At 39.5% G+C, this 25,669-nt stretch overlaps 1 protein-coding gene across 4 annotated transcripts in view; it reads left to right on the forward strand.

The window, feature by feature from the left end:
- Positions 1-795: 795 nt before the first annotated feature.
- Positions 796-25,669, forward strand: part of CUL2 (cullin 2) — an 81,129-nt gene continuing 56,255 nt past the window's right edge. For 2 of the 4 annotated variants that reach the window (XM_004322181.4, XM_073801601.1), the window contains exons 1-3: positions 992-1,148; positions 16,589-16,729; positions 24,360-24,462. In XM_004322181.4, coding sequence (XP_004322229.1) covers positions 16,611-16,729; positions 24,360-24,462 — 222 coding nt within the window. In that variant the 5' untranslated portion in view covers positions 992-1,148; positions 16,589-16,610. Of the gene's footprint in view, positions 934-991; positions 1,204-16,588; positions 16,730-24,359; positions 24,463-25,669 lie in introns of those variants that run through there. The other 2 variants (XM_019933343.3, XM_004322182.4) reach the window with 2 other exon arrangements.

Below are 25,669 nucleotides of genomic sequence, written 5' to 3' on the forward strand. Positions count from 1 at the left end.
CAAGTGCAGCGAGAGGCAGATTAGAAGACGAGAAAGACTGGTGGGATTTATCAGGTCGGGAGACAGGATTTTAAGTGGGCCTTAAAGGACTGGTCCAAATAGTTTGAAGAAAATCTTGTGTTGGAAGGGAAAGGCTTGCTCAGAACGCACAAAGAAGACTAGACTCTGACTTCTGAGATCTTGTAGCTACGAAAGGCTGATAAGGAATAAAGCCAGGCTTTTGTTCCCTGCGGTGTTGTGTGTACTAGGAGGTGATGGGTGCGTCTGCACTTTTGTCAACATCACCCTTAGAAATTGTATGCGAGGAAACCCTTGGACTGACAGGTGCGGAGAGGCGGGGAGTTGGGGTCACGGCTGTGAAGAGACGGGCCTCTACTGAAAATACACATTAATGTCTCAGAATGGCTACAGATAAAAACCTACTACAAAAGGAATATGTCCGAGGAAACTAATTTTGCTAATACATATTGATCTTTTGAAAAGCCCATAGAAGTAGGTGGCAAGGAGATGGTGGTGTATCAGAATGTTCACATAGTTCTGATAGAACTCAAGGGATAAATCCTTGTGTTGAGACCACTTTTCTGACACACTGTTATCAGCAGTCCCTAACTTGGGGGTCCCCGGTCCCCCGCTCGGCGAACAGCGAGGGCTCGAGGGCACTGGGAGCCGCTCGCAGCCGCTCGGAGCACGGGTCCCGTGGCCTTCCGCGATCGCACAAGAGCGGCCCTCGGCACTCGCCGTACGCAGACTCTACCATCGCCGGCGCAGGGGGGGTTGGAGGCCGCGGAAGAGGAGCCCAGAGGGCGGTTCGGGAAAGCCGGGCATTGGAGGACAGTTGTTTCACAGCTCGCATAGCCCGCCCGCCCTTCTCCCCTTTCCGCTTCCCACAGCGCCGTCCCATCCGGGAGCTCTGCCGTGTTCCCGCGGCGGCAGGTGAGTGCCCGGCCGCGGCCCCGGCCCGGGCCCCCCCCCTTCTCGGCGGTGGCGGCGGCCGGCGGGGAGGCGCCTGCGCGCAGTAATGGCAGCGCGGTGAGCAGGGACGGAGCTGACAGCCGCCGCCGCCCACCCTCCTCGCCGGGCTTCGTCCTGCGCGCCCTCGGGCTGTCTCCCACCCCTGGCCCCTGCCCCGCGTCCCGCCTCTGCAGCAGGTAACCCGCTGAAGGCCCGGATCCGGTTGCGGGCACCGGGAAACTTCCCTTCCCGGTTAGTGGGTGGCGGGGCTGGGGCGGGGAGAGGAGTTGGGGGCACGGAGGGGGAGGGGAGGGATGGAGGGGCGGCTGGGGACCGGGTGTCCTGTGGGTGACCCCGGCTCCAGGAGCGCCAGCCCCGGAGCCCGGCCGCCCCCGGACTGCATCCCGGGCCTCCCAAGCCGGTCTTGGCCGCCCCTCCCTCGGCCTCATTTTCCTCCTAGGGAGGGAAGGTGCGAGTGCGTGTTCTCTGCTTATTTACGTCCTCACGCGGGCACAGAGCTCTGTGTGTCTGCTGGGGGCGGGGGTGGGGCGGCATCAGTCTCTTATATCCTTACTACGAGTGTTTTCACTTTTGTTTCCGCAGACAGCGAAGATTGATAGCTCTGGGGAGTAGTGTCCTATGTGCATGCTAGACCTGTCTCACCACTTAGGGTTTGGTGAAATTAGATCCTTAGACTCTCTTAAGAGCACTTAGTTACACACCAGGGAGTCTGCACCATTCCCCATCACCCCGCAAATACGTGCATGTACATAAAACATTTGCGAGTTGCAGGCTGTTGTTATCGTTAAATCCTCTCCTTTCCCCAGGGATTACTATTACCAGTTGAAGGACAGTACCTTGGAAGTTAAAATTTTGATAATAAGATAAAAACTATTAACATTTGCTACAGACTGTTTGACTTTACAGTGTAAGCATCTTTGAACTAGACCTGTCCCAAATCTACACTCATAGTAAGGTATGGGAAATAATCACTTAGTTCTCATTTACTACCGACTACGTAATAGGCATTTAAACACACTCAAAAGACTGCTCCTTCCTTTTTACAATCTCACAGTTCTTTCCAAGACAGACAGTTGAACAAATTGTTTATATTTTGCCTCTTTTGCCCAAATATAGTGTTTGGAAGACCCTTCCAAAAGAGTCAGAGATGAAATAGCAGATGTACACAGTGTTTTGAGTTAATCTTCTTCCCCCCACCCCCCGCCGCGAGATGCTGTTTATAAGTTGGGGGAACATCTCTGTAGTGTGCATGCACAAAGTATGTGAAAAATACCTTTTCTATGTCTTTGAATGTTCACTTGCATCTGAAATACTGTTACTTCACTCTCCACCCTTTGGTGATTTTTTCAGTGTTTTATATGGAAAGGTAGTTTATTCATGTTTTTTATCTTCACCAGTTTGTCACTAAATTAAATGCTGTGGACCTTCTTTAAAGTCAGTTTTGCCTTGTCTAACAGTTCAATATTTATTAAGCACCTGATTCGTATGCCAAGCATTACTGGAAGCATTAGGGATACAACCATAAACAAGACACATGAAATTTCTGCTTTCCTGGAGCTTCAATTCTGGGAGGTAAGGGAAAGTCAGAAAGTAATTAAGAAATAAAAGCAATTTCAGAGAATCATAAGTGCTATAAAGGAAGTAAAATAGGGAGTTGTGGTAGTGACTGGGACAGACTGTTTCAGATGCTGTGGTCAGGAAAGACCTGACTGAGGTGACTTTTGACCTGATACCTGAAAAGTGGGAAGGATTTAGCCTTTGGAAGTCTGAGGGAAGAGTGTTCCTGTCTGAGGGAACAGTAAATGGAAATCCCTAGAGGTGGTTTCAAGCTTGGGTTCGGCAAATTGAAAGAAACTCAGTGAAGGTGAGCTGGGACCCTCGCGAGAGAGAAGAGGTTAGGTGGTAGCCAGGGGTCAGGTCATGTGAGGTCTGTTATCCAAAGGAGCTTGCTTGGCTTTTATTCTTAAAGTACATTGAAAAGCTATTTCCTTTTTGTGAAGCTGGGAGTGATATGGTCTGGTTTACAATCTGACTGTGAAGGAGATTGGATAAGAGGAGAATAGCAGGGATACCAGTGAGAAGGCTGTGGCAGATTTGAGTAGTGACTGGAGTCCAGTAAAAAAGATTTTGAGATATATTTTATAGTTAAAAGTAGTGATTTGGCATGGTTGGATGGGAATGCAGTTGGTTGGGACAGGGGTGACTCCTGGGTTTGGGGCTTCACCTGGGGCTTGGTGATGCCACGTGTTGGGATGGGGAAGAAGTGAGGGAAGCAGGTTGTTGTATGGGGATAGGGTTGGAGGGGACGTGTTACATAGGACCTGTTAGATGTTCACGTGGAGTTGAGAAGCAGGCAGTTGGATATACACGTCTGGACTTCAGTGGAGAGGTTAGGGAGTCCTTCGTCCATTCAGCAAATAGTTTTCAAGTACTAGCTGTGGACTAGGCGGTGGGGGTGTGTAGTAGTGAAAAAATAGACAAAAATCTCTGCCTTCGTCAGATTTAAATTCTAGTAAGAGAAAGAGATGGGGAGTCATCCACCTTTATCTGTTGGTTTATTATAATTATGTTTGGATAAAAACTACATTCACCTGATTCAGAATTTGAAATGTTTGATGGGATATAGAATGAAAATCTCCTCTATTTCTTGTCCCTGCAGTTTTTGTCAAGGCCAAATATGTTAGTGGTTTCTTACTCATCTTTCCAAAGATATATTTTGTGCACATGTAGGCAAATGTGTGTAGATTCTTCTCCCCATTTGGCTAAAGTGGAAGCATACTTTCCTTGCTTTGACACCTTGTATTTTTAAGAGTATTAAATAGTATTTAAAAGTTATGAAGCAGTATGAGACCACCTAAAGAAAGAATGTAGAAAGAAGAGGAGACAGTCCTGGGGCACTGCAACATTTTCTGATTTGGTCCCTGCCCTCTTTGAGTTTGGGAACTGCACATGTGGAGTTGTTTAAAGAGCTTTTATTTTTGTGAGGCTTTTTACAGAAGTTTGCACTGTTTGTGTGTGTGTGGGTGTGTGGGTGTGTTTCACCTTATCTGCCTATTTTCTTTACATGATAAAATAATGTTTGATTATGATTGAAAGCAGCGTTTTCATGTATGTACTGTCAGTTAAATTCAGATAAATTAATGACAAGATCAAGCCCTTGAATGTTAATATTTTGAAGAAGTTTGGCTGATGTTAAATCTTAGAAAAACAAGCAGAAATTTGGAATGTTATCATGAGACATAACAAGTTATTGATACTTGAGATGTATGACTGAATTCTCTCTCAGTAACCAGTTAATAATCAAACTATTTGTTCAGAGTGATCTGGCTCTTTGCCTGGGTTTGAATCTTAACAGTGATGTTTCTATTGCATTGCAGATGTTAGCATAATCTTTGTGTTATTATCTTAAAGAATACAGACCTTCCCCGATTTACGATGGTTTGACTTACAATTTTTCGACTTTATGATGGTACAAAAGTGATATGCCTTCAGTAGAAACCATACTTTGAATTTTGATCTTTTCTTGGGCTAGCAATATGGAGTATGATAATCTCGTGATGCTGGGCAGTGAGCCTCAGATCCCAGTCAGCCTAGCAATTACGAGGGTGAACAACCAATATACTTAGAATCATTCTGTGCCCATAAAACCATTCTGTTTTTCACTTTCAGTACAGTAGTCAAAAAATTACATGAGATATTCAATACTTTATTATAAAGTAGGCTTTGTGTTAGATGATTTTGCCCAACCGTGGACTCATGTAAGTGTCCTGAGCACGTGTAAGGTAGGCTAGGCTAAGCTATGATGTTCGTAGGTTAGGTATATTAAATGCATTTCAACCTAACGACATTTTTAACTTCTGATGGGTTTAGTGGGATGTAACCTGATCTTAAGTTGAAGAAGATCTGTATATAGATTCAAACTATGTTACTACTGTGTATTTGGAAAGGCCTGTTGGAGATACTAGAACAGTGAAGTTCCTTTGATTCTTAAAAATTTTGAGGCAGTGAGTAGTGTTAAGATCATGATATTAGCATCTGCAACAACTTTTGGGTGCAGTTAAACCCTGTTGTTTGACCTGGAGGAGGGGAGATGGAATATTCTGTAAGTTGCTTTAAGCTTTGTTATTTTGAAGAATTAAAAAATCCAGACTTACTGTGTTCTCTACTGAATTTATAATACTTTTTATATTGGTTGGCATTTTGATTTTCAGTTAGCTGTCTTTAGCCAGATAACTTCCTATGTAAATTGATCTACCTCTTTTTTTTCTGAGATTGTTCTTGATTTATGAACTGTTTTGTTTATGAACTGTTTTGTTCAGTTTGATTCTTGTGGTTATTTTTGTTATTGTTACCTCCTTTGTTTTCTTTTTTGTCTGAGATAAGTAAGCAGCTAGTTTCTAGGTTGGAGAAATATAATCTTTGGTAGAAAATATTTAATATTTCTTTTTGAAGCATTAGACACTAATTACTATGAAACGTGTGGTGAATGTGTTAAGCCTACTTGAACTCTGGAAATGTATAGATGTTAATGTCCTATTTGAAGATTTTAGTTATCCAAGGGATTTTCATTTATATTCTTTAACATTGTAAATGATGTTACTGTTGTTATTTAATCATTGGATTATAGCCTGATTGTGTGTCGGAATTTTTCATCAATCAGGCTAATAGTTTATCATTTTTGTTTCTCTTATCATCTGTATGCTTCTTGAAGGCAGCATCTCTAGTACTTGGTAGAGAGAGGTCTGAATATTGTAAATACTTAATAAATATCTATTAACTCAGTGACTTAAGTCCTGTTCCAATGTAGGTTGCTTTTCAAATAGCGAAATGTTGGATTTACCCTGTATAGATATTCCTTGAATTTTTCAACTTTGTTTTACTTCAGTTGAAAAAAAGTACAAGATACTTAAAATTTTATTTATTTATTTATTTAGTTTTGGCTGCACTGTGCAGCATATGGAATTTTCCAATCTGTGCCCCCTGCAGTGAAAGTGTGGAGTCTTAACCCCTGGACCACCAGGGAAGTCCCCCCAAGTTTTTTAAATGTTGGAGTAATTTTAGACTTACAGAGAAGTTGCACAAATAGTACAGAGAGCCCAAGTATACTTTTCCCCCAGCCTTTTCTAATGTTAACAGCTTACATAACCAGAGCACAATGATAAAAATGAAGATAACTAACATTGTTACAATACTGTTAAACTACAGACCTTATTTGAATCTCACCAGTTTTTCCTGTAATGTCCTTTACCTCTTTCAAGATTCAATCCAGGATCAGACGCAGCATTTAGCATGTGTCTCCCTAGTCTCTTCTGATCTGTGATAGTCTTTTCTCATCTTCCATCACCTTCATGCTTGTGATGAGTGTGGTCAGTTATTTTGTAGAATGTCTCTCAACTTTGGTTTGTCTGATGTTTTCTCATAGTTAGATTGAGGTTGTACATTTTTGTCAGGAATACTAGAGAAGTGATGCTGAGTCCTACTCAATGCGTCACATCACAGGATACAGGGTGTCAGTATATCCTATTAGAGGTGATGTTGACTCTCATTAAGGTCATGTCTGTTAAATTTCTCTGCTTGTAAAGTTACTGTTTTTCTCTTTGTAATTACTGGATATCTTGGGGGAGATTGAAACTGTGCAGAAATCCTGTTCTCAAATTTTTGCCCATTCGTTGCAGCATCCTTTGGTAGTTCTTGCTTGTAATAATTATTATAGTAGTGTTCACCTGATGGCAATTTTATATATTTCTCATTTCCTTCTACACTTATTAATTGGAATTCTTCTATAAGAGAGAACTGTCCCTTCTCCATATTTGTTTATTCCGTAATTTGTTTGTATCAGTGTTGGGTCATAGATATTTGTTTTACTCTATGGTTTATAATCTAATTCTATCATTATTTATTTTATCGCTCAAATTGTTCCACTGTGGCTTTCAGGTTAGCTCTTTGTCTTTTGGACATCCCCCATCCTCTTTAGGAAAGCACTTCTATTTTCTGGCATCATAAGATGTCCAGGCTCATATTTTCCCTGCTGCAGCCCTGGAACCAATCACTTCTCCAAACGCTGGTTCCTTCTGTTGGAGAATGGTATCTAGAAACCAAGATCTGGATGCTGTGTGTGTTCATTGCCGCTGGGGTGTCATTGCTCCTAGGCCCGCTCAGTGAGCAGAGCGAGAACTATATATGTATACTAATCCATGCATACACAAACGTCTATGTTTATTTCTATATCTTTTTATCTTTGTGTGTGTGTTAAAAACCATGAGTTCACACTGATAACTCTGATTCCAATCAAGCACTATAGCATTTACACTAGCTATCCCCTTTTATTTATGACTACTATTTTCTGACAGAAATAGAGCATACTTTTCTATTAGTCATAATAATGTATGTAGTATAAAGTTACCAAAATAATGAATCCAAGGTTTTTAGATATATGTGACTTAATTTAGCTCTCAGAATAGGATAATAAATATTGCAAGTCATTGGGTTGTGCAAAGAGAGGATAATTAGAGTAACCATTTTTAATATTTGGATAGAAAGTCAGGCCTAGAAAAAAAATGCACTCTTAATTGGATTATATGTGAAAAGGCTTATTGGTCATAGCCTTGTCTAGCCTGCATGCCAAACTGGGCTTGCCTACCCATGAGAGACTCAGACAAATTCAGGTTCTCTAACTCATCCCTGATACGTATATAAGAATTTTTTTTTTTGGCCTCCCTGGTGGCACAGTGGTTGAGAGTCCGCCTGCTGATGCAGGGGACACGGGTTCGTGCCCCATTCTGGGAAGATCCCACATGCCACGGAGCGGCTAGGCCCGTGAGCCATGGCCGCTGAGCCTGCGCATCCGGATCCTGTGTTCCGGAACGGGAGAGGCCACAACAGTGAGAGGCCCGGGTACCGCAAAAAAAAAGAATTTTTTTTTTTTAAGGCTGGTTGGTATCTTAGATTCCTTGCTTAGATTGTTAAAAATGGAAAAAAGTGAGAAAGCAAGTGAAGAAGACATTAAACTTCATGCTGATAGGAGCAATGTGAAAACTTGGAAAGAAATACTGTCTGTGTAGATGTGTGGGAGAGTCTCAAGTTCATTGAGGAGAGAAGGGTCTTTAATTCTGGTCAAATTAGCTTTATTTTGGAAGCAAATGTCTTCTGTAACTTTTTTGTTGTATTATAAGTACATTCCCTACTTACCACTGTCCCCCTTCCCTTTTTTTGAGACTGAGGTTTTCATCTTGCACTATGCATTTTGCCAACTGGGATGACAGACTGCTGTATTTCTCTTTACTGTTTTCTACACCAGTTTCCTCCTTTTTTTTTTTTAAGCATACTACTAGAAATTCTTAGGTAGGAAAGTCATGTGATGGAGATGACATTTGTGGTGTGGATCTTGTGTGTCAAACCTCATTGCAACAGTAAGCTTTGTACGCTGAGCCTCCAACTAACAAAGGTACCTCTTAGCTATAGCTAATGGATCACACATTCAGTACATAAGATGGAAGTATTTAGATGCATTCTTGGAGCTTATTTTCATATGAAATCATGGTAGCATTTTTGGTCAGTGTACACTAGAGACAGCCCTTGAAATGGAAAATATTGCAAAGTTAATAATGCTCTTTGATTGGGTCTTAAGTATTTTCCTTATTTTGTGTATTTAGAATATAACCTGCTCAATAAGCCCCCTGAATGTCATTTTGAAAACTAACTATGGTATGTTGACTTACCTGAAATTTTTTTAGTCCCCAGTATTATATCTTTTTGGTGATTTTTGGAATGCCAAATTTTTGTTGCTGGTACTGATCAATACTGAAATAAAAAATTATCATTTGCTAGTTTTTTGGTTTTGTTTTGTTTTTTTAACTAAAAAGAGACTCACAACTTTAAGCGTTTAGCCATTTACATTATTGATAATTATACTTTTGGAAGGCAACTGAAATGTTTATCAGTAGTTAAGCTGTAGTCATACTGATCAGTATGTTAAACATGTTATACATTTTACTGAAATAGTTTATACTTCAAATAAAATATCTAATTATGCACCAATGTCAGTTCTAGGCTTAAAATGGAATGTTTTGAGATTCTGTTACTGCTTTACCTGCTGAAATGTAATTATCCAAGTCACTTCTTTGTATGAAAAATGTCTAAGTGAAGAACTACACAGTATCACTCCAAATTAAAATCCATCTGATCTTTGCAAAGTTATATCTTTTGTATTTCTGCTATTACTAGTAACTTTGTTTTTAAAACATTTTTGGAGTGGGAATTTTGTTAGGCTGTGTTAACACATCATACTTTGGGGCAGTACCATGTTATTTTGGAGCTCTTTCAGCCTCAGTACCTAAAACTCACTGGAAAGTTAAGATTTTCAGGAGAAAGGAAAGGTTAGTGACAGGTCACCTTTCAGTGTTCTGAGGAGTGAGGTATGTGTATGAGGAGAAAAACTTTAAAAGCAAAAGAGATTTTAGAACATTGCTATCAGAAATCTGGATAGCTTATTAATTTGATTTTCCTGATTGCTTCTTTATTTTCATCTTTACTTTGGATTACCTAGCTATTCTCTTAGAACTGGTAACCGATTTAAAAGTCTTTGTTGTCAGAATATTAGTAAAGTATTTATTGACTTTCATGGGAAGTCAGTGATAAATTAAGAAAGCACAGAGAAGTTTTATTTTTTCTTAAATGATAATTGATAGATAATAAGGATTGTAAGTTAAAAGTCTTTGAAGAATTGTAAGCAGAGGGTATGATATTATCAGACTTGCATTTTTGGAAAGCTTACATTGGCCACAGTATTTGGAATGTAACAAGGGGGCAAAAGAGGATACAGGTGGCTCATTTAGGAGGCAGTAGTTGGGTGAGAGGTGGTGGTTTGGATTAGGGTGATGTCAGTGGGAATGGGAAGTAGTGGTTGGATTCAAGAAATGGTTAGAAGATAGGGTTGACAGGACTTATTCATTGATTTGAAGAAGAGAGTAAGAGAAATCAAGAATGATTAATAAAATTTCTACCTTGAGGAGCTAGATGCATGAAAATATTTATTAAGATGTGAAATACTGGAAATGGATGGACATGTTGAGTTTGAGGGGTCAGGTTTATTGAGGTATAACTTACACATAGTAAAATTCACCCTAAAAAGATACACAGTTATTTGAATTTTGACAAATTTATATGGTCACATAACCACCACCACAATCAAGATATAGAATATCTTATCACCCCAGAAGTTTCCTATTTGCTCCTTTGTAGTCCATCCTGAGTCTCTGACAACCAGTAATCTGATGTATGTCCTTATATTTTTGCCTTTTTCAGCAGCCATACAATACGTAGCCTAATGAGTCTGTCTACTTTCACTTGGCATAATGCTTTTGAGAATCACCCATTGTTGTCCACATATCAGTGATTTGGTCCATTTTAATGTTGAATAGTACACCATTGTGTGAAAGCACCACATTTTGTTTTCCATTCACTAGTTGATGGCACATTTGGGTTTCTGGGTTTTGGTAGTCATGAATAAAGGTGCTCTAAAATTTTGTGTTTAGGTTTTTCTGTAAATGTATGTCTTCATTTCTTATCTATAAATAGCCAGGAATGGGATTGCTGGGTCACATGGGAAGTGTTTGCTTAATTTTAATAGAAACTGCCTAAGTGGTTATTTCATTTTAAATTCCCACCTGCAGCAAATGAGAGTTTCAGTTGCTCCATGTCCTCATCTGCATTTGATACTGTCAGAATTTTTGAGCCATTCTAATAAGTGTATAGTGGTATCTTGTTGAAGTTGTTTTTGTTTGTTTGTTTGTTTGTTTTTTGCGTTACGCGGGCCTCTCACTGTTGTGGCCTCTCCCGTTGCGGAGCACAGGCTCCGGACGTGCAGGCTCAGCGGCCATGGCTCACGGGCCCAGCCGCTCCGCGGCATGTGGGATCCTCCCGGACCGGGGCACGAACCCGCGTCCCCTGCATTGGCAGGCGGACTCTCAACCACTGCGCCACCAGGGAAGCCCTGATACCACTCTTGATAGAGAATTCTAGGTGGTTAGTCATTTTCCCTGAGAATTTTGAAGGCATTGCTTTATATTACCTTCCAGCTTCCAGTGTTGCTCTTGTAAATCTAAAGACTTTAATTTATGTAGTCGTTTTTTCCTTTCTGAAAACTTACGGAATCTTTTCTTTACCCCCAGTGTTTTAATGTGTCAAAAAGAGGTGCCTTGTTATTTATTTTTAAAATCAAATATTCTGGGTATTCAGTATGCCCTTTTAAGTTGGAAAACTAATGTTCATTAGTTCTGGGATATTTTTTCTTTGATAATTACCTCTCATTCTAATTTTCCAGAATGCATATTAATTGAATGTTAGACCTTTTGGATTAATACTACTTTTTTTTTAAGCTTTCTGATTTCTTTTATGTGCTTCCCCCCATATTTATGGAACTGTTAATGATGATGATGGTGAAGATTTTTTTTTTTACCCTTTTACTTTGGAAAATCGCAAACATACACAGAAAATGCATATTATAATAATCCCTCATGTACTTATCACTCATTCTCAACAATTATCAATTCATAAACAAGCTGTTTAATTTTGAAGCAGATCTCAGACAGCATTTATTACATCCATAAATATTTTGGCATGTGTCTCTGACAGATAAGGACTCTCAGTTTTAAAGCTCTCATAATTATTGTTATAAACATTATTTTTTAAAGTCATCAAATATCCCATCAGTTTATAAATTTCCAGGGTTATCATAAATATAATTTTTAAAAGGAGCTTAAATCTAGATCCAAATAAGATCAGTCACACTGTGGTAGATGAATGTGCCTTTTTAGTCTATTTTAGTTCAGTTTCCATTCCACATATATCTCTCTCCCACTCTCATTTTCTTTTCTCTCTTTTCCTCTTATGTGTGTGCATAGTTTATTGAAGAAATCTGATTATCCAGTAGTTTCCTGCAGTCTGGATTTTGCTGACTTGCAGGTTGATGGTTAGTAATGCTTATATGTATAATATGTATAGCATAGGAGGAATTCAGAAGGTATTTAGTAAATGGTAGTTAATGGTAATAGTGTAATTTTCTTCTCTTATCAACTAGTATAGCAGTTGTAACTTAAATTGTGTTATTAGTATCTTTAGAAGAAAACCTTGTTGATGTCAACATAAAAAGAGCTTACTGGGCTTCCCTGGTGGTGCAGTGGTTGAGAGTCCGCCTGCCGATGCAGGGGACGCGGGTTCGTGCCCCGGTCCGGGAAGATCCCACATGCCACGGAGCGGCTGGGCCCGTGAGCCATGGCCGCTGGGCCTGCGCGTCTGGAGCCTGTGCTCCGCAACGGGAGAGGCCACAGCAGTGAGAGGCCCACATACTGCAAAAAGAAAAAAAAGAGCTTACTAATTCATTAAAAAAAAACTATTTAACTTAAAATTACTGATATTAAACTAGGCACTTCAATTTTGGAGGACTCATCACATATCATATCAAACTTAGTAGAGTGAATCCAGATACAGCCAAACAATGAAATGCTATTAAGATTAAAGAAACCCTTGTGTATTAAAATGGAATACTTTCCCAAATATACTGTTAAGTGAATATATTGTTAAGTAAGCAGTGTAATACCATTTATGTAAAACAAGTAGAAAAAGACCCTCTCTATATTCATTTATGTAAAAAGGGGGAATAACAATATATATGTATAAAATACCCTCAGACACATATAATATATGCCTCTGGTGATGGGAGCTGGTGACTAGAGCATGGGAGTGAGAGGGAGACTGAGATTTCAGAATTTACAACCATGTAAATATACCTTTTCTCCCCTCCCCTCCACGTTAAATTGCTCCAAAGTTTTTTGTTTGTTTGTTTTTTTGTGGTACTCGGGCCTTTCCGGTTGCGGAGCACAGGCTCCGGACGTGCAGGCTCAGCGGCCATCATGGCTCACGGGCCCAGCCGCTCTGCAGCATGTGGGATCTTCCCGGACCGGGGCACGAACCCGTGGCGGACTCTCAACCACTGCGCCACCAGGGAAGCCCGCTCCAAAGTTTTTGATATGATTATTTCACCTTAAGTGTCTGACAGCTTTATTGAGTTATGCTTCACATACCATTTTAGTGTACTCTTGAACGGTACAATTCAGTGGTTTTTAGCGCATTCACAGGGTTGTACAAACATGATGACAATCAATACTAGAACATTTTCATCACCTAATTAGCAATCACTTCCCATTTTTCTCCAAGTCCTCTAGCCCTGTGCAACCACTGAAATACTTCCTGTGTCTGTGGATTTGCCTATTCTGGATATTTCATGTACGTAAGTGGAATCCTAAAACATGTGGTCTTTTGTGACCAACTTTATTCACATAGTGTGTTTTCAAGGTTCATCTGTATTGTAGCATCTATTAGTACTCCATTCTCTTGTATTACAGAATAATAATCTGTTGTATGGATGTACTGCATTTTATTTATCCATTTATTGCTCGATAGACATTTGAGTTATTTCCACTTTTTTGGCCTTTATGAATAATGCTGCTCTGAACATTTGCGTCCAGGTTTTTGTGTGGACATGTTTTCTCTTGCATAGGAGTGGAATTGCTGGGTCATATGGTAACTATGTTTATATAAATCACTTTTGTGATTATTTAACTTACTATTATTGACAGCCATACATACTTAGAAATGGTGCTCTAAGTGAGAAAATCTAATCTAGGAATCATTTTCAAATGTAATGAAAATTTTGTAAATGTTATTGTCATAAAATATTGTCATAATGTTATCTGGAAACATAAGTAAACATGAATTTTTATTTTTCAATTTTTTTTTAAATTTGGAGACTATGATTTATTTTTAGGGGCCATAGGCACAGTACCTGTGTGCCAAAGTGTTAAAAACCCTAACATTGCATGAATGGACCCAGAAGAAAGCTAGAGGAAACTTTAGTAATGTGAGATTTGAACTTTGCAGGTGCTCAGTAGGACATAGTCTCACTGACTGGGGATGGAAGTGGTCCTGACAGGACACCAGGTGAAAGACATGATGTGGCACAGGAATGAAAACAAGACTCATATGTATTCTTGTGAGTTGTCTGACAGTTTGGGAAGTGGAGAAGAACAGTGTGGTGGTCGTGGTCTTGTTTCTTTCTTTGCCCTCTCTCTTTCACATCCTTACATAAATGCTCCATGAGTAAATGATCATTTAAACAATTGAAATAAAATGAAGACTTCTCTCACCTTGGTGTCCACATTTTCCATCCATCTAAGAATGGATTATCACTGCACATAAACCCATTCTATCAGGAACCTGTTGGTCTCAGCAGAGAAGTCAATGCCAGTCTGATTCTGCTAAAACTTCAATAAAGCTAAAAGGTAATCTGTGCAACCATTAAAATAATTTATAAGCAGGGTGTGTAGTATGATTCTATTTTTATAAGGGGAGGAAAGGAATGTGAAGCAGACAGTGACAGCTTTTTGATAGACAGTTACAGAATAGTCCCTACCTTGAAGAAACACTCATAATCACAGTTGAGCATGGTTTAATCCTCTAATAGAGTTCTGAAGTAATGCATAAGAGGGCACCTTACCTAGCTTAAGTGGGCCCAGAAAATTTCTTGAAAGCAGATATTCTGGGCCAAGGCTGAACTATCAGTAGGAGTTAGGGGAATGGGTGGAAAGGGGGAGGCAAGGAGAAGAGAAGAATTTTAGGTACAGAAAACAATGAGGATAAACGGCAGGGTGTGTGAATCAGCCTGTTGTGTTCAGTGACCTCTAAGCAGAGAAGTTACCAGATTATGATGTCAAGGAAGGGAGTCCCATGAGAAGAGCAAGGTGGAGAGGTGCTTTAGTCCAAGGTCAAACCATGGAAGCTTGGTGGGCCATGTTGCCAATGAGCTTAAACCGGATGCTATCTATAGTGGACAATCACAAACAGCTTTCAGTACCAGAGTGACATGGTCAGCTCTGTGGTTTATGTAGGTTATTTTTGTTTCTGAGTGCCAGATCCAAGAGTCTAACTTTCTTGAAGGTCAAGAACTTTGTTTATTGACCACTGTATCCTCAGCCTAGTACAACGCCTGGCATGTATCTAAGTATTCACTAAGGATGTTAGTAAGGCAGTATAGTTGTATATTGCAGTTGAGGGCAGGGGTTACAGCACGGGTCTGAATAGCTCCATGACCTTAAAGCAAGTTTCTTAATCACTCTGTGATCAGTTTTCTTATCTAGAAAATGGGGAGAACATTGGACCCTACCTAATCAGTTTGTTGGGAGGATTAAGTGAACTTACATAAAGCACTTAGATTTGTGTTTGGCTTATAGTAAGTACTGTGTAAATATTAACAGTTGTTAGTATTTCTTTGATAAAGATTAATACAAACTGGAACTGCTGAGGGCCTGATCTCAGAGCATTCATAGGGTTGCACAGGAATGGATGGATTTAAGAAGTATTGAGTAACACAGTTAGATAGGATGTGTGAATAAGGGTGAGACAGAGTTAAGGTTAATTTTCTGATTTAGAGCTAGAGCTTTAGGTTTCCCCCTTCCCCCAGTACACACACACACACACACACACACACACACACACACACACACACACACACACACACACACACACACACACACACACACAGAGGAACTACTGCTAATCCATTCTCGGTAGTTAGAGGAAGTTTAAGGCTTGTAGGTGGAGTCCCTGGTATGTTGAAGAAAGAGGGTTGATTTAGTGTGGCACACCCTCTTTTGGGTTTTTGTTTGGCTTCTCTGATTCTTTTTCTTCCCTTCCTTGGACTCCTCTTGAGTTCTTTTCTTCACAGGACAGAAACGTAAGAAGGGCCCAGGGCCACCTCCGGTTTGTGGGCTGGGACCGTGCAGCTGGTCTCCTCCCCTTGTCTCTTTTTCCCTTTCTCTCTATGCATTCCCCCCTTCTCCCCACTGTTTCCCTACCTCCTTTTTTACCACAGCGGGACACAGGAGGAAGAATGTTTCCTCCTTGTTTGGCCCTGGCTACAGACTAGCTTGGTGCTTCACAGTCCTAGTAACGAGGGAAAACTTTGGGGAAGATGTGAAGGCATGTGCCGGAAAAGTGCTCCCTTGTGCAATTAAATTTAACTTTAGAGGTTTCTCTTTTTAATTCTGTTCTTCTGGTGTGATATTGAAAAGGATTTGGAATCTAGTTAAACTGATGCTTCAGGAAAATAAACCCTTTAATTGTCTTGTGTTTTCTCATATATGGCCTCAGTCTCCAGTTTAAGGAGTGCAAACCACAAGGATTTGGGGCCAAAACCTTTTTATTGAGTATCTCTTGTGCATTTCTCATGATGGAAGTTAACTTTTTGGCTCATTAGGTCCCAGCTTCTTTCTCTCAGCAAATTGAATGAGGCTTCTCAATCTTTGGACCACCCTGGGTTATAAATAATTTGTGCTAAAAGCTTTTTATTTCCTAGAGTTTGCAGTGAATGCACATATGCTGTGGAGTTCCTTGTCTGGACAGTCATGAAAAGATGGCAGCCAGTGTTTATTGTTCTCACCACGTGCCAGGTTCTGGTCTCACCCCTTCCGTGCAGCATGCTGTCTAGTTGTGTGGTGCTTTAGAAACAAGTAACTGACCTTGTAGAATTCATGCTAACCTTACCATTGTTTTTAATTAACAGATTTCAACACTAAACTTGCACAATGTCTTTGAAACCAAGAGTAGTGGATTTTGATGAAACCTGGAACAAACTCCTCACGACAATCAAAGCTGTGGTCATGTTGGAGTACGTGGAGAGAGCAACATGGAACGACCGCTTCTCGTATCCTTCCAGTGGCACGGATGCCTGCACTGATCAACATGCTAGGTTCATAAGCTTGTTGAAAAGTGACAACAGGTTTAAGTTTTCCTAAGTGGAAGAACATGCCAGTGTGACTATTTTCATATATATTATTGTTCACATTTCCAAGTTCATTGCCTGTATGTGGCAGTCAACAATCTTTGATAACCTTTTGCTCAACAAATACTTTACTGAGCACTTAGTATATGTCAGGCACTACTTTAGGCTTTGGGAGTACATTTGTGAATGAAGCAAACTACTTTCCCTTCATTCTACTAAAGGAAATAGATATTAAATGGATGTAAAACACAAAACTTGATGCCAGTGCTTCTAACAACAGGTTACATCCCGTGGGGGGAAGTAAAGCAAAGCGAGGGCATGAGCGTGGTTGGAGTGCGTGTGCGCGCCTCTCTAGATGGTGGTCAAGGAAGGTCGCCTTGAGGATGTTGATGATGTCGAGGATGGCGATACTTGAGCAGAGGCAGGAACCGAGGGAGGGAGCAGGTCACACAGAAACCTGGGGGGGAGTGTTCCAAGCAGAGAGCAAACAGCAAATTCAGTGGCTCTGAGATGGAAACGTTTCTTATTTGGGTTTTCTACATTTGTGATTTAGGGGTTTTATATGAAAATATAAATTTGTGGTTTCCCTAGGACAGTCTGAAACCTGCTGTCCTGCATTCCTACATGACAGCAATCTTTTTTTAAAAAATACATATATATACATACACACACACACACACACACACACACACACACTGTACATGATATGTATAATGTATGTATATTATTATAACGTTATTAATAATATTATTTTATATATACATTATATATGTAAAAAACACAGTGCAACCTCCAGCACCCAGGCTATATACTCTGGCACCAAAGGAAAAAACCACAGTATTACAATACTGTAGTTTCTTAGTACTGGGGAGGTTAAAGGGGTCTCTAGGAACCCTCAGCCACAGGTAGCTGGAGCAGAGTGGTGGGTGGCAACCTCATCAACTCTGCCCAGTGTTTGCCAGGGGCCACGGCTGGGAGGGCCTGGGAACGGCCTGTGCCCTGGCAGACTCCTGACCCGCCTCCATCTTCCACCACAGGGACCACCACACACACCACATTCCAGGGCAAAGAAGGGGCATAGGGTCGAGGCCTGGTCTCTGGGTCTGAGTGCCATGGCAGTGCCCCAGGGCCCTGAAGGAGGCCTTGTGGACTGGGTGGACACTGTAGGGACCAGAGATTCTTTCCCCCAAAAGGGAAGGTGAGATGTGAAGGTATTATTACCAGAGTGAGCTTGGAGATTCCGAGTCCTCTCACGCGCTGTGCCGCCCTCTCCAGCAGTGTCCTGGGGCTGAAGGATGGCTGCCCTCACTGTGCGAGGTGTGTGTTCTCTAGAAAAGCTTGGATTTCATAAGACAGTGATTCAGCTTGTTCTCAATGCCTAACCTAATTGTCAATATTAAACTGAATGTTGATGCAAGAACAGTGAAGTTCTTTGAATTCATTACAATTGCAGTTGTCAGTAAGAAACATTTGTTAGGGTACCTATGTTCTAGGCACTACAGATACAGAAAATGATGGTAACATTTCTAGAAGGCTTCAGAGTTTGCAAAGATCTTTTATATTTTTAATATAGAAACAAGCCTATAAGATCAGTGGGGCAGATATAATAGATGAGGAAACTGATACTCAGAGGTGAAGGGACTTGCCCCGGGTTATGCAGGTAGTCATTCATGGAGCATACAGACTTGCATACAAGATGTCTAACATCTAATTTCCTGTACTTTCCATTGTATCTAGATGATAATTGTTATGGAGTCTGTCTTTGAAGAGCTTATATTTGAATTAGTCTCTTAAATTTTTTTTGTGGAACATCATGAATTGTTTTTGGTGGGAATCAGTAAAAACTGAGAAAGGGTTAAAGGTTACTTGTGTGTTAATGAGGTTGGGCTAAGCACATACTCAGGTACTTTTAATGCTGTTTTAACTAAAATAATGAGCAGAGAGAGGAGAGAAAGAGTTGGTCATAGAAGATTACAAGAAAAGAGAAAATGAGCATAAGGTAAAGAAAATAGAGTCATTAAATGTGTTCTTATTCTTCTACAGAATATACAGTTAATTGCTGGTTTATAAATGGTTTTGAGATAGCTGACTTCCTTTGAAAGTGCCCCTTCAGTTACTGATATTTCTAAGATGTTTATTGTTTGATCCATCTAAGATGGTTCAGTTACTCTTGACCTGGTCACGAGTTTTCTCCTCCTCCCCTGAAGTAAAAAGTATCTACAGAAACAGTAAACTGAGGAGTGGAATATCATTTTAAATTTTATTATGAAAAATAAAGGAATGGAATATCATTTTAAATTTTATTGTGAAAAAATTAACATTTTATTATGATTTTATTTATTATGTAAAATTATGTTCCTAATTGTTCTAAAGCCAGATTCCCTCCTTTTCCCTGTTATTTTGCCCTAGAATATAAGATTGACATCTGATACTCAGATATTTTATGTAGAAATTTTAGAGGCTATAAATCTTTAATATTTTGAAACTGGAAAAGAGCCCTCCCTACAAACTGTTCACCACCATATATTAATACTTGATCTTTTACAAAGCATTTTTTGAGGTGTATGAAATATAATGCATACATAAGTAAGATATACATGTAGAGTTGAGCAAATAATTATAAGACAGACACCTGCATTATCACCACACAGGTTAAGAAGCAGAACACTGCTGGCATCCACCAACCTTCCCCCACCAGCTGCCCCTCTCAGTTCACAAGCCTTCTCCTTTCCCTTGGAGGTAACTACTATCATATTATTCTCTTGTTTTTTAAAGAACAGCATGATTGCTTATATATACAGCCTTAAACAATATTGGTTAATTGTGTTTTGAACTTTGTATAAATGGAATCATACTGTGTACATTCTTTTGTGTCATAATTTTGTCTTTCAACATATAATGCATGTGATTAACTTGTTACAGATGATCTTGTAAAATATATATTATTAGCCCATTTTACAGTTGAGAATATAGTGGCCCAAGAGGGTTAAGATTGACTTCCCGATATTGTAGGCTAGATGCTGGGATAAAAATGCTCAAGTCTCCTTACACCCTTGAAGTGGGTATCAAAGAAACCTGGTCTGCCAGCTGAAGTGTTTAACCTGTGTAAGTATGGAACTTAGTGAACCCCTGTCTACAACATTTTTACTAAATATAACCTCTGTAAGGGCACAGATACCCGTCTGTTTTGTTCACTGCTGTATTCCCAGTATCTGGTACATATAGACACCTAGCAAATATTTGGTGAGTGAGTAGCTACTGTCAGCTGAATGCCATGAAGCATACTGTACGGATGAAAGAAGTAGCATTAATATTTAGCTAGTTCTCTTATTGTGTTGATAAGAGGGCTCTTAACCCTCATCCTTCATAAATGTACTGGGTCCAGTTATGTATGCAAGGCATTCTGGTTGATAGGTAATGTAAATAGAAGACATCAGTGTTTTCTTTTGATGCATAACAAATTACTACAGACGTAGTGGCTTAAATTTAGTGTTTCACTCTTTTATTATCTCCCAGTTCTGTAGGTCAGAGTCCATCGTGTGACTAGGTTCCCTGCTCAGGATCTCACAAGGCTGAAATCGGGGTTGGCTGGCTGTCTTCTCATCTAGAGCTCAGGGTCCACTTTTAAGCTCATTCCTGTTGTTTGGCAGAATTCAATTCCTTACAGCTATAGGACTGAGGTCCCGGTTTCCTACTTGACTTTTGGCCGTGAGCTGCTCTCATTTACTTACGGTCACTCTCCAGTTGTTGCTTGTGACCCCCTTCCATCTTCACAGCCAGCAGTGGTGTCAAGCCTTTCCCCTTCTGCAGCTGGCGCAGGGGGGCAGGGGCTGGTAGGGATCTGCCTTTGAAGGGCTCATGCGATTAGATTAGGCCCATCAGGGAAGTCCAGGATCATCTTCCTATTTTAGAGCCAACTGATTAGTAATCATAACTGCAGCTGCCAAGTCCCCTTGCATGTAAAGTAACTGGGCGTGCTCTCTTATATTCACAGTCCCAGGGGTTAGGGAAGGAAGTCTTCAGAGGCCATTTTTAGAATTCTGCCTAACACAAGTAATAATGATGCTCTATAACAGAAGCTCTGTGACAGCTTAGGTGCAGTCTAGGGTCGTTTGGGACTTACTCCTTAAGAGGTATATCAAATGCTTATGATATGATAGAGGCTAGGTGTAGATGTACATTTACTATTTGCTTCCCTGGGTTGGAGTTCTTTGGTTCTTTTGGTTTACGGTCGACCCTTGAACAACACAGGTTTGAACTGCACAGGTCTGCCCATACTCAGATTTTTTCCAATAAGTATACTGTCGGTCCTGTAACCACGGGTATGGAGGACGGACTGTAAGGGGCTTGAGCATCCTCGGATTTTGGTATCCACAGTGGGTACTGGAACCAATCCTCTGTGGATACTGAGGGACAAGTGTACTTGTATTCATGATTTTCTGCCTTTTGGTAGCTGTTAGGACAATTTCCAAACCCCAGCAGTGTAACATAGATGGTCTCCTACTTAAGGACAAGATAGATTCTAGTGAATAAATGGTTTTATGTTTAAGTCCATAGTGACTCAGTGAGGGGTTATTTAAGATTGCTTCCCTGAATGTAATTCTCCCAGATACGAAAACCTGGCTCTAAAACTATTGTCCTTATTTCAAATACATATTCTATGAGGAGTCTTTTTCAAACATAGAACAATTTTGACTGCATTGAAAAATGTTGAGGTGGGAAATCTCCATCCTTGATGATCTTCACAAGTGTTAGAAGGAGGACCTCTTAGCAACCTTGGCATCTACACTTAGCAGCCCATCAGTCTTTCTTAGATTGTGTGGATTGGAAAAGGTTGTATCTGTAGTCATCCCTGGTTGGTGCATCAGTAACAGTTTCACTCCCTTCTTCTAAATTATGTCAGAGTTCTTTTATTTAATGAGTCATTTTTTTATCCTTGCTTGCTAATTGATGATTTTATAGATACTGCATTTTTTACATGTCACATTTTTATTTTTTTGCTTACGAAATGTCAATAAAATTTTTCATTTTTTATAGTTTTGTATTGTCAGTTCTTTTTTGACCATTATTTTACCATTTTCAATTTTAAGGTAATCTTTACTTTTATTCCCATTGCAAAACATTGTTTTTGACCCACTATGCAGTAGAGTTAATAGTGTTAAAACTAAAAATTAAGCCCAAGCATAGGAAGCATCTTTTAATAGAGAAAATGAACTAAAATAAGTAATTTGCTGCTTACCAGCACTGCCTTTTGGTTGTAACAGAGTTCAGAGCTCTTGCTCCTTAACATATTTTGTTTCTGACTTTGAGAATTTGTAAGTGGAAAGTTTGTACATACAGGTATCTTTCTATTCCGGCTCCCAGAAAAGATGACTTGGAGAAGACAGTGTTTAAATCTAAATCTGACCACCTACGTTATTTGCCATTTCTGGTTTTTTAAAGTATCTTGTCTATAACCAAATCATAATTGAATGCTAGAGGGTTGAAGAGTGCTCCTCTTGGGTGCTCTTCCCAAGGCCTAACCATTTCCAGAGTGGTTGGGTATTTGAACAGGTTAAAGAAAAAACATATTTAGGTATATCTTTTAGGCAGTTGAGTGAAATTATGCAGTGAGACTCCAAACTATGCTGAGTTAAAATATTCATTTAAAAAATTTATTAAGGTGGACTCCATTAAAAGCAATACATGAGTACATTCTCACTGAGGAAGAGTCAAACAATATATAAGTCCTGTATGTGGAGTGAAATGGGAAAGTCTCCCTGGATTCCTACCTTGCACAGATCCCTTTCCCTCAGCAGAGAGAAGGGAAGCCCTATTAGGTGAATTTTGCTGGTCATTTCTGTTTACATATACATGCAGTGGCTATATTGAGACGTTAACTTTGTTGATGTAAAACATTTGAGCACATAATTAGCATATCATGTTGAAATTATGGTACTGAATTGCTGATTTTTCAGTATCAAGTAAGTTGTGTATTCTAGAAATGTGTATATATGGCTTAAGGGAAGATTAGAGGAGCAAATATCATCATCATGTTGGATGGAAGTTCTGGAAGTAGGTATTCAGAACTTAAAGATAATAAATGTGTCACTTCTGATTGTTGATCTAGAGCCTGGCCAAATTTAGTCATTTAAAAAAATTTTGTTCTTTCTTTTTTTTTTTTGGCAGTGCTGTGTGACTTGTGGGATCTTAGTTCCCTGAGGGATTGAACCCAGGCCCACGGCAGTGAAAACTCCGAGTCTTAACCACTGGACTGCCAGGGAATTAAAAAAAATTTAATTTAAATTTAAGTATGATATACGTGCTGACTGGTGAATGTAAAGGTGAATTCTCACAAAGTGAGCGCACCTGTGTACCCAGTAAACAGAGTGCTCCTACCAACCAGGAACCTCTGTTCCGCAGTCGCTGAAGTTAACTGCTGTCCCGGCTTCTACAACACCTAATTCTGACAGCCCTTTTACATCTAGTTTTACTAGGATAGGCTTGTGATCAGTTAAGATTTAAATTATGTCATGAACTAGGACTATTTTTCCTAAAGGCATTTTTAGCTGAAACCTGGAGGGACCCCAGGCTGATCCGGGAGCTCATGTAGTACCTTACTTTGAAGCTCCTTCTCCATTGATGACTTGTTCCCTCTCCCCTCCACCAAACCATGTCAATTCTCTATAGAATTTGTGTCCAGATAAATTAAAAAATTTTTCTTTCTTAGATAGTGTATATTCAAGTCTCTACTTTCTTTGTAATACAGGTGAATATTTTTTATGTTATTGCTGAAAAATAGCTCTTATATCTGTACTATTTTATTTAATCTTCCAGTCTATAAAGGTTCATTATGATATCTAAGTTGACTTAAAATAACTTAATAGTTTCTTTTTTTTTTTAACATCTTTTTTGGAGTATAATTGCTTTACAATGGTGTGTTAGTTTCTGCTTTATAACAAAGTGAATCAGCTATACATATACATATATCCCCATATCTCCTCCCTTTTGTGTTTCCCACCCACCCTCCCGATCCCTAAAATAACTTAATAGTTTCTTATTGTAACTTTTTTTGCTATAAAGAAACCTGGCACAGTGATACTACACTATTTGGGTGATATTTTTGCTTCACCATGTTTGTTTTTTAAGTATGTAAATAAAATTTTAAATATTTAATATAATAGTAATCGAACAAATATATATACATGGATACATGGAGATATTTTATTGGTTACTAATTACAATTAAAAATAAACAATGAAAGAATTTGGAGGGAACATAAGAAAGTCTGACTGAGGCCTCCCAGACAATGACATCACGTGGAGAGGGCTGCTTGCTCTTTTTGGGGTGAGGATACAAGGTAAAGAGTCAGAGCATGTGAGGTTGATTTCCCACCTCCCTTCTATCACCATTGTGTCGGGTAAGTGTCTTTCATTCTGTGTATGTATCTATATAATCCTAAACTGCAAAAATGAAATAAGGATTTTTCATTTTTTAATGCCAGACTTGAGTTAAATCTTTTGTTTTAAAGTAGTATCTTCAATGAATATGAAAACCTTAACAATTTAACTAGAGATATCTATGCTTTATGTGTGGCCTATCCTGAACCCCTTGGAGAAAGACTTTATACAGAAACTAAGATTTTTTTGGAAAATCACGTACGGCATTTGCACAAGGTAAGGATTGATATATACATGATGTAAATGTGTTTATGGCTACATAGTTATTTGACTAGTTCACTGTTTTCCAGTGCAGAACTTGTATCAGGTTAAGGTTATTTGTTTTGTTTCCTAATTAGCATTTTTCTAATATGTGTATAAGAGCTTTGGGTCAAGCTCTGTGTTAGGTTCTCCAAGGGAAGTCAGTTTAGTTGCTCCAGATCATACAACTAGTAAGTTAAAGAGTAGGGTTTCAAATCAAGATGTGTTCAATTTGAAATCAAGTGCTTACATATATCCTCTGGATGGTGTTTATAGAACCAAGTTTTCTTTACTGTTGCTTCCCACCTCTTGGTGAATCTCTGTCTTTATATTCAACATTTTAGCTGCCTCTTCATATCCTATATAAGGTCTTTAAAAACCTAGAATTAAAAAGGAGAATGGTAAATTAAAAAGTATGATAGAAAGCCTCTGTGACCAGTTATTTTGGTCAGTGTGCCATGTGCATGAGGGCGACATCACCGACTTGATCTCTGTATAAGCAGTGAATGAATTTTGTAGTATTTGGCTACACGCAGCATTTCTGACTTCTTTTGGATTACTGATCTTATCAGGAACTGGATGAGATCATTTATTCTTTGAACTAGAAACTTGACTACCTTCTTTTCCCCCCCAGTATTTTATTTTATTTATTTTTAAAAATTTTTTATTTTATATTGGAGTATAGCCAATTAACAATGTTGTGATAGTTTCAGGTGCACAGCAAAGCGACTCAGCCATACATATACGTGTATCCATTCTCCCCGAAACTCCCTTCCCATCCAGGCTGCCATATAACATTGAGTAGAGTTCCGTGCACTATACAGTAGGTCCCTGTTGGTTATCCATTTATTTTATTTATTTTATACATCTTTATTGGAGTATAATTGCTTCACAATGCTGTGTTAGTTACAGTTGTACAACAAAGTGAATCAGCCATATGCATACGTATATCCCCATATCCCCTCCCTCTTGTGTCTGCCTCCCACTCTCCCTATCCCACCCCTCTAGGTCATCACAAAGCGCCGAGCTGATCTCCCTGTGCTATGCTGCTGCTTCCCACTAGCTATCTGTTTTACATTTGGTAGTATATATATATATGTCGATGCTACTCTTGCTTCACCCCAGCTTCCCCCTCCCCCAATGGTGTGTCCTCAAGTCCATTCTCTATGTCTGCATCTTTATT

The sequence above is a fragment of the Tursiops truncatus genome, chromosome 2 (assembly GCF_011762595.2).
Source record: "Tursiops truncatus isolate mTurTru1 chromosome 2, mTurTru1.mat.Y, whole genome shotgun sequence".
NCBI lineage: Eukaryota > Metazoa > Chordata > Mammalia > Artiodactyla > Delphinidae > Tursiops > Tursiops truncatus.